This window comes from Hordeum vulgare, chromosome 5H (assembly GCF_904849725.1).
Source record: "Hordeum vulgare subsp. vulgare chromosome 5H, MorexV3_pseudomolecules_assembly, whole genome shotgun sequence".
Lineage (NCBI taxonomy): Eukaryota > Viridiplantae > Streptophyta > Magnoliopsida > Poales > Poaceae > Hordeum > Hordeum vulgare.
Genome location: NC_058522.1, coordinates 447,742,850 through 447,756,297, shown reverse-complemented (window position 1 = coordinate 447,756,297; position 13,448 = coordinate 447,742,850). Strand labels below are relative to the sequence as shown.

Below are 13,448 nucleotides of genomic sequence, written 5' to 3'. Positions count from 1 at the left end.
TGGCTATCTTCTGCGTGCGCTTTTTTTTGTTTCCGCCGTGTAGAAGCGTGGCGTGGATGGAGTTCATTCATCTATAATGGTGTGGTGGGGGTGGATGGATGGGTGGTGGGGTGCCCAAACGGGACGGGTTTGGGAGGAGCTAGACACCAGAGAGAGAGAAAGGCAGCATACACGGAAGTAGAATTACACGAGACAAGAAATGTGTTGTGCGTGCGTGGATGAGAGAGAGAGAGAGGGGGCACCGGCGACTATTCTACTCCTATGTTTCTATACCAAGTAGGTGGTGATAGCGAGCGTGCGTGCGTGCGAGGAAGATGCTAGCTTCTATAGATGGCGCAGCAAAGGTGATGCTTTGTTTAGGCGCACGTTAATCCGGCCCAACGCCGCTCGTAGCGTAGTAGGGATGATGCATGCCGCTAGCATTATAAAAATGGCGCTGATGATGATGGGGTTTAGGTTTAGGTTAGGGAAACCGCGCAAAAGGCCCATTATTCTAGCAGGAAAGCGCAGGCGCAAGTACAGTCTAAGCCAATTGATTAATGGACGAACAGGAGTAAGTAAGTAAGCAAGCAAGCAAGTGCTGCTGTTTAGCACAGAGGCTGCCTCCGATCTGTACACATTCCATCACGAATTCATTAGAACAAGGGAGCATGAGATGATACTACAGCTGCTACTGGTAGTACAAAGCCTAGCAAGGAAATAAAATTCTTGTGTTACGGACTGACGGACGGACGGACGGACGGAAGCTGAGCTTACAGTTACAGGGACAAGAACAGACCAAGAAAGGTGCCACTTTTGAGATCAGATAATCTAATTAATCCTAAATCGCAAGCTTCCATCGGATCCCAAGATGAGATAAAGCTTAGATTTCTAGACATGCATCAGGCGGCGCCCTTTCTTGGGGTTAATTTCTTAGTAGAACCAACGATCCAAACTCTAAAGAAAGAAAAGTAATGCAATGATAACCGAAATGAAAGCTAAATGTCTTTGTCTTTCTCTTCGCTGCCTCTGCTCTCCCTTGTTCACGCCGACTGCGGCGATGAGGCTCCGTTCACCGTGCGGCCGGCGGCGAAGATGGGGGCTGGGGTGGCGGTGGCGGTTGAGGCGGAGGAGGCGGTACCGTTCATGTTGAAGCCGGTGGCGGTGGGGGCGGGGGAGCTGTGGCTGGCGGAGGGGTTGAATGGCGCTGCTGGTGGTGCGCCGGTGGCCGGGGAGAGACGGAATGGTCCGCCGGCGGCTGGGGCCGTGGGGGTGGTCGCCGCGGAGGAGGCCGCTGCCGAGGCGCTGCGGCGGGCGCTGTGGCCGCCGAGGTAGTTGTGCTTGTTGTTGTGCATCCATACCTTGAAGACGCCCTTGCTGACGCCGATGTCGCGGCACCACTCGTCGACCACGCCCTCGTCGCGCTTCTGCAGGCGCCACCCCAGGCGCTCCGACAGCTCCTGCATCCGCTGCTTCTGCTCCGCCGTGAACTTGGTGCGGAACCGCTTCCTGGCCGGCATCATCGCGTGCGGCGGCGGCGCCGTCGCCGGCGAGAGCTGGGCGGGGAGCCTACTGTGGCCCTGTGCCGGCGCCCCCGGCGCGCTGGAGTTCAGGGAGAGCAGCATGTGTGGGTGTGGCGCAGAAGACATGTACGGCGGTGGCTGCTGCGCCACCGGCGCCAGATGGTGCGCGGATGGAGGATGCTGCGGCGGGGAGACGGAGCGCTCGTCGTCGTACTCGGAGCCATCCGAGTCGGAGTCAGAGTCGTCGCCGTCGACGCCCGGGAGCCGGTCATCAGGCGTCTCAGGAGCGCGCTGCGGCAGGCCATGGAGCACGGTCGCCGGCATGGGCATGGGCATGGGCATGGGCGGCGCCGGCAGCAGGGCCGGCTGGGGCTGGGGCGGGGGCGGGGGCGGCGAGCCCTCCACCATGACGAGGCGGTGGAAGTTGCGGTGGCAGCCGCAGGCCGCGCACTTGTACGAGGCTGGGTCGGCGGTGTTGAGCTCCACGACCGGCATCCACTCGCCGCAGCCGTCCACGGCGTGCGCGCCGATGGCCGCCGCGTGGTTCTTGAGGCACTCCTTGTACGCGGGCACCGCCTCCAGCACCGGCGGCGGCGGCGACGGCACGGCCGCCTGCCGCACCTTCTTGACGGAGCCGTTGGGGTAGAGGGCCGGCCTGTACTTGACGTCCATGGCCTCCATGCTCCGCTCGGCGCTCGGCGCTCGGGGTGTCACTCGGCTTGACAAAGATTACTACCACTAGTGGGCTTTAGTTAGGGACGGGCGGGGGTCAAGGGAGTGAGGGAAAACTACAGGTAAGGATGTGAAGCTAGCGAGGCCAAGGCGAGGAGATAATAAGAGTATAAAAAGGCCGACGGCGACGCTCAAAGACCAACCCCCATTAATCCATGTCATTACTCATAAGACTATATACATACATATACATACTCCAGTACACAAAACAGAAAATTTTCCAAAGATCCTAGAGATAGATGGATGGATGGATAGATAGATAGATAGATCATGACGACACACTGTGTTGAATCGGTTGCAGCTGCAGCTGTATCCCGCGTCACGCGCACCGCCCAGGAGTAAACATGGACCGCTGATCAAAGAAGGTGAATCAACCAAGACATGCGCCACGGAAACCCCGGCCGTTTTTGGTTGACCTCCGTCGTTTTTCCGCTGTCAATTTGAAGCATCGCAGGAGATGGACCCGACGACGCGTGTACACCACTGTTGTACATTTGTCGCCCATGTATAGCTGTTAATTAATTAATACCATGACACCGGGGTGTATTTTTGTTATTATAATGGTCCTCAATTTGAGCTGTCAATGTATGTTTTTCATTAATTAGGTAGAAATTTGAGTACAGTAAGCATGCACTGTCAACCACATTTAACGATGGTCACCAACTACAGAATGCATACTACTCCCCCTCTGTACCTAAATACTAGTAATTTAAAAGAATTAGACTTAGCTCTCCCCAACTACAAGTATCTAGACGCGGAGGGACTAATATACTAGTAATAAATACTCCAAAACCTTGATTTAAAGTTGCTAGTACAAAGTCGAGACATTTATTTTGATACGAAGAAAGTACTAATGTATGTGACCAAGTAAGAAAATTTGTCAAATATTCTTATCAAAAGTTACAGACATTAACAAATCTTAAAACCATATTGCAAGTAATGCATTTGTAATCAACAATAGTAAATCTCAATACACAATCGGAAACCCTGCCGTTTTTGTTTGACCTCCATCACTTTTGCAGTGTCAATCTGCATATCACATAATAGATGAACGCGACGGTGTACCCCAGTGTTGTACACGGCAGCACATCTTTTTTTATTAATGGTCCTCAATTTGAGTTGTCAATGTATATTTTCATTAATTTGGTAGAAATTAGTAAGCATCAACAATCACCCACATTTAACGATCATCACCAACCACACAATGCATACTAGTATACTACTCCCTTCGTTTGAAAATACTTATCATAGAAATGAATATATCTAGATGTATTTTAGTTCTAGATAAATACATTTGTATTCATTTTAATGACAGTTAATTCCGGACGAGGGAGTAATAAGTACTCCCGAACCTTGTTTTGAAGTTCATATGAACTATATGTAACCAAGTAAGAAAATATGTCAAATGTTTTTATAAAAAGTTTCACACATTAGCAAATCTTAAAACCATAATGCAAACAATGCATTCACAACCAACAATTGTAAATCTCAATATACAATCATCAATCTTATGATATAAGTATATATCGCTCGTATTCAATCATCACCACTACTTATGTCGGTCCCAAGCACATACATGTGTTGGGAAACATAGTAGAAAACAAAAAAAGTTTGCCCTATGATCAACTAACACTATGACAATATAATAACAGTTGTGATCAGATCGTTACCAACTCCGAGTTGCACCACAAGAAGACGAGTTTGTGTAGATCGTTGATGAAGTCCCTCGAATCGTAGAAGAACGATCATGCGAACGGCCCGAACAATCCCTCAAACGGAAGACCGAAAACACGACCTCTCTACTTGGTTGCAAGCGTACGGTCTTCACGATCCGACAGCGCTGCACCGTCCAGAGCTAATTGTCACCAGAGAATTAAAGGAAGGAGATTAGAACCATACTAAGCTTCTAATTATGATTATTAGTGGATATAGGTCTAGCTCTAATTTACCAACGAGGATCAACTACAATTAGAACGAGAGGAGACTTCAAAAGTTGTGTATACAAAAGGATGGAAAACCTCTGGTATATATAGGTGGAGGGGAGAGGAGGAGGCAACACAAGGTGAAACCTCCCACCTTACGGTGGTCAAGGAGGGGGTTTTCTCCTGCAATTCGGCCTCCTCTCCCTCCTTTCATAGGAGGGTAGGCGCCACCTCCACTTGGGCCCTTGTGGCCCAAGTTGCCTTCCACCTCTTGCCCTTTTAAGCCCCATTTATATTGAATTAAATATAAAATCCTTCTAAATAATATAACAACCTTTTATTATTAAATTAACATCTCTAAAATTATTTTCCACCTATATATTAATTATCAGTAATACCCGGTATTGCCCGATAGTCTCTCAAACCCTTCAGGTGACCCCAAAATGCTTTCGAATCCTCTTGAAATTATTTCAAATATTAATGAGACAAATCCACAAATATGTTTTCATTACTCCAGCACTACTAACACTCAGCAGATAGCAATTACCTTAAGCTTGTCACCCTGTAGGTTTGGTAACTCATAGACATGAACAAAACCCCTCCGTTCAATGATAGCGGAACCGTGGACATCCATGTTGATCTCTATGAGTACACGAATGATATTCGAGTGAACCTTCGATTATCATGTTATATTATCTTTGCTTTGCAATACTTTACAAAACCGGTATATATCGACATCCTCTTCAATCATTCACATGCTCACTATATCGGTATCCTCGTTACTGGTTTTGTTCTTCTTTCTCGTTGATGTGTTTTGGCATCTCCGTGGCATAGTCGCCTGTGTCTAGCAAGACGATGATGGATGTCGTCACACCGGGAGGGGCCTAAGAATATCTCTCCGTCATCGGAGGTGCAAATCCCATTCTGGAGCTATCTAGTCCTTTGTCAAACTTTCAGATGAACCTGTAAGTTGTCGTTATGATCACTTAGTTACAGATGACGTTTCAGCGACCCCAAAGACCATGTTACGGTAAGAAGTGACTACAGTACTCTCACGGTATAAGGAACATAAAATACGTGTTGACACTCTGTTATAACAATTGATTTGAGACGATATTATCTCAAAGTATAACAAAAAAGTTTGGGCCAATTCAATATGGTCGCTTTTCTAACATCATACACTCAATGTTGTTTTAGGACTATTTTATACTTAACGATATCCTAAGATCCAGGAAACATGATCAACAATAACACTTGATACAATCTTAGAGGCAAGACTAGGAACCTTATTTTACCATTTATCATTCCACACATGCATATGAGTTTTCCACTAAATCACATATTCTAGAATCATACTCATGTCTACCACACAATTTTATTCTTGTAGACGGTCTTGGGCCTCCAAGTGCAGAGTTTTGTAGGACAACAACAAATTTTCCTCAAGTGGATGACCTAAGGTTTAGCAATCCGGGGGGTGGTGGTGGATGAAGATGGTCTCTATCAAACAACCCTCAATCAAATACAAGAAATCTCTTGTGTCCCCAACACACCCAATACAATGGAAAATTGTATAGGTGCACTAGTTCGGCGAAGAGATGGTGATACAAGTGTAGTATCGATAGTAGAAATATATTTTTATACTCTGAATAAATAAAAACAACAAGGTAAAAACTAATATAAGTGAGCATAAACGGCATTGCAATGCTTGAAACTAAGGCCTATGGTTCATACTTTCACTAGTGCAATATCTCAACAATGCTAACATAATAAAATCATATGATCATCCCTCCACATGTGACAAAGAATTGTTGGGGAACGTCGCATGGGAAACAAAAAAATTCCTGCGCGCACGAAGACCTATCATGGTGATGTCCATCTACGAGAGGCGATTTCCGATCTACGTACCCTTGTAGATCGCACAGCAGAAGCGTTAATAAACGCGGTTGATGTAGTGGAACGTCCTCACGTCCCTCGATCCGCCCCGTGAACCATCACACGAACCGTCTCGCGATCCGTCCCGCGATCCGCTCCGATCTAGTGCCGAACGGACGGCACCTCCGCGTCCAGCACACGTACAACTCGACGATGATCTCGGCCTTCTTGATCCAGCAAGAGAGACGGAGAGGTAGATGAGTTCTCCGGCAGCGTGACGACGCTCCAGAGGTTGGTGGTGATCTAATCTCAGCAGGGCTCCGTCCGAGCTCCGCGGAAACACGATCTAGAGGAAAAACCGTGGAGGTATGTGGTCGGGCTGCCGTGGCAAAGTTGTCTCAAATCAGCCCTAATACCTCATTATATATAGGAGGGAGGGGAGGGGCCTTGCCTTGAGGCTCAAGGAGCCCCAAGGGGTTCGGCCGAAGGGGGGAGGAGGAGTCCTCCTCCAATCCTAGTCCAACTAGGATTGGAAGGTGGAGTCCTTCTCTCTTTTCCCACTTCCCCTTTTTTTTCTCTTTGATTTTCTCTTATCCTGCACAGGGGCCTTCTTGGGCCTTCCCACCAGCCCACTAAGGGCTGGTGCGGCACCCCTAAGTCCTATGGGCTTCCCCGGAGTGGGCTGCCCCCCGGTGAACATCCGGAACCCATTCGTCACTCCCGGTACATTCCCGGTAATGCCGAAAACTTTACGGTAATCAAATAAGGTCATCCTATATATCAATCTTCATCTCCGGACCATTTCGGAAACCCTCGTGACGTCCGTGATCTCATCCGGGACTCCAAACAACATTCGCTAACCAACCATATAACTCAAATACGCATAAAACAAACCCGAACCTTAAGTGTGCAAACCCTGTGGGTTCGAGAACTATGTAGACATAACCCGAGGGATTCCTCGGTCAATATCCAATAGCGGGACCTGGATGCCCATATTGGATCCTACATATTCTACGAAGATCTTATCGTTTGAACCTCAGTGTCAAGGATTCATATAATCCCGTATGTCATTCCCTTTGTCCTTCGGTATGTTACTTGCCCGAGATTCGATCGTCAGTATCTGCATACCTATTTCAATCGTTTACCGGCAAGTCTCTTTACTCGTTCCGTAATACAAGATCCCGTGACTTACACTAAGTCACATTGCTTGCTGGGCTTGTGTGTGATGTTGTATTACCGAGTGGGCCCCGAGATACCTCTCCGTCACACGGAGTGACAAATCCCAGTCTTGATCCATACTAACTCAACGCACACCTTCGGAGATACCTGTAGAGCATCTTTATAGTCACCCAGTTACGTTGTGACGTTTGATACACACAAAGCATTCCTCCGGTGTCAGTGAGTTATATGATCTCATGGTCATAGGAATAAATACTTGACACGCAGAAAACAGTAGCAACAAAATGACACGATCAATATGCTACGTCTATTAGTTTGGGTCTAGTCCATCACATGATTCACCCAATGGTGTGATCGAGTTATCAAGCAACAACACCTTGTACATAGCCAGAAGACCCTGACTATCCTTGATCAACTAGCTAGCCAATTAGAGGCTTGCTAGGGACAGTGTTTTGTCTATGTATCCACACATGTATCTAAGTCTTCATTCTGTTGGGGAACGTCGCATGGGAAACAAAAAATTTCCTACGAGCACGAAGACCTATCATGGTGATGTCCATCTACGAGAGGGGATGTGTGATCTACGTACCCTTGTAGACCGTACAGCATAAGCGTTAGTGAACGCGGTTGATGTAGTGGAACGTCCTCACGTCCCTCGATCCGCCCTGCGAACCGCCCCGCGATCAGTCCCACGATCTAGTGCCGAACGGACGGCACCTCCGCGTTGAGCACACGTACAGCTCGACGATGATCTCGGCCTTCTTGATCCAGCAAGAGAGACGGAGAGGTAAAAGAGTTCTCCGGCAGCGTGACGGCGCTCCGGAGGTTGGTGATGATCTTGTCTCGGCGGGGCTCCGCCCGAGCTCCTCAGAAACGCGATCTAGAGGTAAAACCGTGGAGATATGTGGTCGGGCTGCCGTGGCAAAGTTGTGTCAAATCAGCCCTAAAACCTCCGTATATATAGGGGGAGGAGTGGGAGCCTTGACTTGGGGTCCAACGACCCCCAAGGACTTCGGCCGAGCCAAGGGGGTAACCCTCCCCTTCCAAACCGAGTCCATCTAGGTTTGGAAGGAGGAGTCCTTCCCCCTTTTCCCACCTCCTCCTTTTTTTCTTTTCTCTTTGATTTTCTTCCTATGGCGCATAGGGCCTTCTTGGTCTGTCCCACCAGCCCACTAAGGGCTGGTGCGCCACCCCCAAGGCCTATGGGCTTCCCCGGGGTGGGTCCCCCCCCCCGGTGAACACCCGGAACCCATTCGTCATTCCCGGTACATTCCCGGTAACTCCGAAAACCTTCCGGTAATCAAATGAGGTCATCCTATATATCAATCTTCGTTTCCGGACCATTCCGGAAACTCTCATGACGTCCGTGATCTCATCCGGGACTCCGAACAACATTCGGTAACCAACCATATAACTCAAATACGCATAAAACAACGTCGAACCTTAAGTGTGCAGACCCTGCGGGTTCGAGAACTATGTAGACATGACCCGAGAGACTCCTCGGTCAATATCCAATAGCGGGACCTGGATGCCCATATTGGATCCTACATATTCTACGAAGATCTTATCGTTTGAACCTCAGTGCCAAGGATTCATATAATCCCGTATGTCATTCCCTTTGTCCTTCGGTATGTTACTTGCCCGAGATTCGATCGTCAGTATCCGCATACCTATTTCAATCTCGTTTACCGGAAGTCTCTTTACTCGTTCCATAATACAAGATCCCACAACTTACACTAAGTCACATTGCTTGCAAGGCTTGTGTGTGATGTTGTATTACCGAGTGGGCCCCGAGATACCTCTCCGTCACACGGAGTGACAAATCCCAGTCTCGATCCATACTAACTCAACTAACACCTTCGGAGATACCTGTAGAGCATCTTTATAGTCACCCAGTTACGTTGCGACGTTTGATACACACAAAGTATTCCTCCGGTGTCAGTCAGTTATATGATCTCATGGTCATAGGAACAAATACTTGACACGCAGAAAACAGTAGCAACAAAATGACACGATCAACATGCTACGTCTATTAGTTTGGGTCTAGTCCATCACGTGATTCTCCTAATGACGTGATCCAGTTATCAAGCAACAACACCTTGTTCATAATCAGAAGACACTGACTATCTTTGATCAACTGGCTAGCCAACTAGAGGCTTGCTAGGGACAGTGTTTTGTCTATGTATCCACACATGTATATAGGTCTTCATTCAATACAATTATAGCATGGATAATAAACGATTATCTTGATACAGGAATAATAATAATAACTATATTTATTATTGCCTCTAGGGCATAATTCCAACACATTCAACACAATTATAGCATGGATAATAAACGATTATCTTGATACAGGAATTATAATAATAACTTATTTACATTGCCTCTAGGGCATAATTCCAACAGTCTCCCACTTGCACTAGAGTCAATAATCTAGCCCTCACATCACCATGCGAATTACATTGTAATAATTCTAACACCCATACAGTTGTGGTGTTGATCATGCTTTGCCCGTGGAAGAGGTTTAGTCAGCGGGTCTGCCACATTCAGATCCGTGTGCATATATTCACGTCCTCCTCCTCGACGTAGTCGCGGATGAGGTTGAAGCATCGTTTGATGTGTCTGGTCTTCTTATGAAACCGTGGTTCCTTTGCTAAGGGAATGGCACCCGTGTTGTCACAAAACAGGGTTATTGGATTCAGTGCGCTCGGCACCACTCTAAGATCCGTCATGAACTGCTTCATCCAGACACCCTCCTTAGCCGCCTCCGAGGCAGCCATGTACTCCGCTTCACATGTAGAATCACCTACGATGCTTTGCTTGGAACTGCACCAGCTTACCGCACCCCCATTAAGAATAAATATGTATCCGGTCTGCGACTTAGAGTCGTCCGGATCTATGTCAAAGCTTGCATCGACGTAACCTTTTACGACGAGCTCTTCGTCACCTCCATACACGAGAAACATCTCCTTAGTCCTTTTCAGGTACTTCAGGATATTCTTGACCGCCGTCCAGTGATCCACTCCTGGATTACTCTGGAACTTGTGTGCCATACTTATGGCCAGGCTAACGTCCGGTCTAGTGCACAACATTGCATACATGATAGAACCTATGGCTGAAGCATAGGGGTTGGTGCTCATGTGCTCTCTATCTTTATCAGTTGCTGGGCAGTGAGTCTTACTCAATCTCGTACCTTGTAAAACTGGCAAGAACCCCTTCTTGGACTGTTCCATTTTGAACCTCTTCAAAACTTTATCAAGGTATGTGCTTTGTGAAAGTCCTATGAGGCGTTTTGATCTATCCCTATAGATCTTTATGCCTAGAATGTAAGCAGCTTCTCCTAGGTCCTTCATACAGAAACTTTTATTCAAGTAATCCTTTATGCTCTCCAAAAACTCCACGTTGTTTCCAATAAGCAATATGTGTAGCGACCCGACTCAAGACGAGTCAAGCCTCTGGTGTTTCCGTACCATCCCAAGATCATGCTGGTACACACTCAGTACATCAATGTATATATCAAGAGTTCAATCACACAGCTTTATTAATCGAAATCTCATATCGAGTACTTTATTACAATAATGGATTACAATAAAGTGGCTGAAGGCCATCTCATGAGATATCTAACGAAGACTAGCGGAAGCATCAGGTAGACGAGTCCATCCGACTCCAGGGCATGTCGCTGAGCGTAGATCGTAGCCTCACTCCTGGTCAGAAAATTACTCTGCAACATGATACGTTGGAGCCGTGTAGTTCAGCATATGGAATATGCCGGCAAGTCATCAAAGAGGGGGTAAAAATAATAATCAACTATCTCTACATGCATATTTGGCAGGTGGGGCTATAAGTTTTGCATAAAGCCAATTTTCTCCTACAACAAGAGGGGCTGGAAGCAAAATATTACTACATTGTTTGTTGTTAACGAGATGGCTCCGCCAACCAATTCTCGTACCCGAGTTGTTGTTAACACCCACATCATTATTAAGTTGTGTCGAGAGTTCAGGGGAATTTCAATGCCTTCGGCTCAAGTTGTCCATGACCGTGGACACGGCTAATCGATTAGGTTGGGCACTCTGCAGAGTTTTGCACACGTTCCCCACAAGATTTGATCGCCTCCGAGTATGTCCTCGCACTTTAGGGTGTTTGAAGACCGGATGATCAAAACATGGTCTTTCAACGGGTCCCTCTGAATCCCTGTCGGTGCCCATCCATTCCTACCGTTCTTCTACATCTGCTAGCACCGCCTGTCCAGACTCGCCGCGTTGTCCAACCAAGCCAGAGCCCATAATGACTTGTGGCTGTGCAAGTAAGCCTTGGGTCTTGAAGCCTCCGCCCGTCTCTTCGAGCCTGGGTGAAGCTTTCCGCAAGATGTCATGGCCGTCTCCAGCATCCTGGGTCATCCACTGGTTTCTCCAGGGAGCCGATCAACCGTCCTTCACCTAGAGTTGCATTGCATCACGAGGTCTTGAAAATCTTGTCTTAACCGGTCTTGGTTATATAATCAACCTCGCATCACTCGTGTTATGCACTCAACCGAAATCCCGTCTACTCAAGCATAGCAATATGAAATTTGTCGTCCCGGGGCCAAGTATCGGGGTTTTTGTGTGCCTACCACATGATACTACAACCTATACTAAAATTTCCAAGTACCTAGGCAGCATGCAATTGGGCAAAGAAAGGTGAAACTACCATGCATCAAAAAACATAGGAGATAATATGATCAAAATGACTTGCCTTGATGATAGTTGTCTTGATCGAGCGCTTCTAAGTAACAAGCTTCGCACTCCGGGTGATCTACCGATACAAACAAATACACACGATAAGCACTACAATCAAACAACAAGTAAAAATAACATCACAAGTAAATAGTTGCTATGGCCTAAGTGAAAGAATTCACTACACGTCACTAAGGCAGAAACTTGTTTCTGTTAAAACCCCAAGTAAAAATATTTAAATTTTTTTAAAACTTATACCACAGTAAGATATAATCACTAGGAAGCAGTAGCAAAAAGAATCAAATCAAAATTATTTTTTAAACTCCTGGAATAAGCAAAACAAGGTTTAAACTAAATCTGATCTAATTCAAATTTGAAAATTTCAAACATAGACAAATTATATGTTTTTAAAAACTACAGAAACATTGTGATCTACTGGAACAAGTTTCAACTCCATTGGAATTCGGGATCAAAAGCTATGATCACAACAAACTTGAAACTTTTCTGTTTTGGAATTAAACAGAAAAAAGAAAACAGATTCTAACCGATACGTGGCAGTCCCTGATTGGTTAAGGGGGGTGAGTGCTGCGGGAAAACTAACAAACGGCCGAAACTTAAGAAAACCCTCTCGGCTAAAACTTAAGTGAAGTAAAACCGTCTCGGTCTTTGTCTGAAAACCGAAAGGGTACCTAACTTCTAATCTCAGGCGTTGGTGCAAGATCTAACGGTGGAATGAGAAACAGAGGGAGAGGCTCACCGTGGGCAGTGGTCTCCGACGAAGACAGAGGCCGTGGCGGCTCGGTGGTGGTCGGCGGCGAGGTATCCGTGGGCGGGGACGGCTGCGGGGGGGCCCAGGGGGTGGAGGCGGTCCTCCGGCGAAGAGTGGCAGCGCCGGCGAGGTGAGGGAGGCGCCGGGGTGAGCAGTAGGGAGGCTCCTGGCTTCGGTTTGCCGGCCGAACTCCGGCGGGCAGTGAGGTGAGGCATGGGGCGGCGGGACGGCGTGGCGAGGTGGGGAACGGGGCGAGGCGGCGGTGGGGAGTATTTATAGGGGGAGAGGAGGGCCGGGGAAGGAAATGGGAGAGAGATCCGGGAGAGGGGATCGGGCTGCCATGGGAAGGAAAGAGCACGGGGCTCGAGAAGGAAATTCACGTGAGAATAGGGAAGGAAGGAAGAAAAAGAGGGAAGGAAATAGAGAGAGAAAGAAATAAAAAAACGAAAGAAAGAAAGGGCAGGGGAAGAGAAAAGAAAAAAATAAAAATAAAGAGGAGGTGGCGTGGGGGTGGCCTGGCGCTGCGGTTGGGCAGGGGAGGCGCTGCGGTTGGGGAGGCAGCAGATCTCTCGCTTCCCTTTTTTAACAGAAATTAAAACGAAAAAGGAAACAAATAAAATAATTAATATAGGATATTATCTACCAAAATGATCAGAAAAATATCCTCTACCCGTTTAATATTTTTTCCGAGGCAAAAATAAAAACTAAAAAAAATGTTTTTTTCAGAAAAATAATAATCCCTTATGCTATATTTTCTTTT

At 47.1% G+C, this 13,448-nt stretch overlaps 1 protein-coding gene across 1 annotated transcript; it reads right to left on the bottom strand.

The window, feature by feature from the left end:
- Positions 1–613: 613 nt before the first annotated feature.
- LOC123398257 (zinc-finger homeodomain protein 9-like) lies at positions 614–2,719 on the bottom strand. Its single transcript, XM_045092747.1, has one exon. The coding sequence runs from the start codon at positions 2,181–2,183 to the stop codon at positions 1,023–1,025; it is 1,161 nt and encodes a 386-aa protein (XP_044948682.1). The 5' UTR covers positions 2,184–2,719; the 3' UTR covers positions 614–1,022.
- Between the last annotated feature and the right edge of the window lie 10,729 nt (positions 2,720–13,448).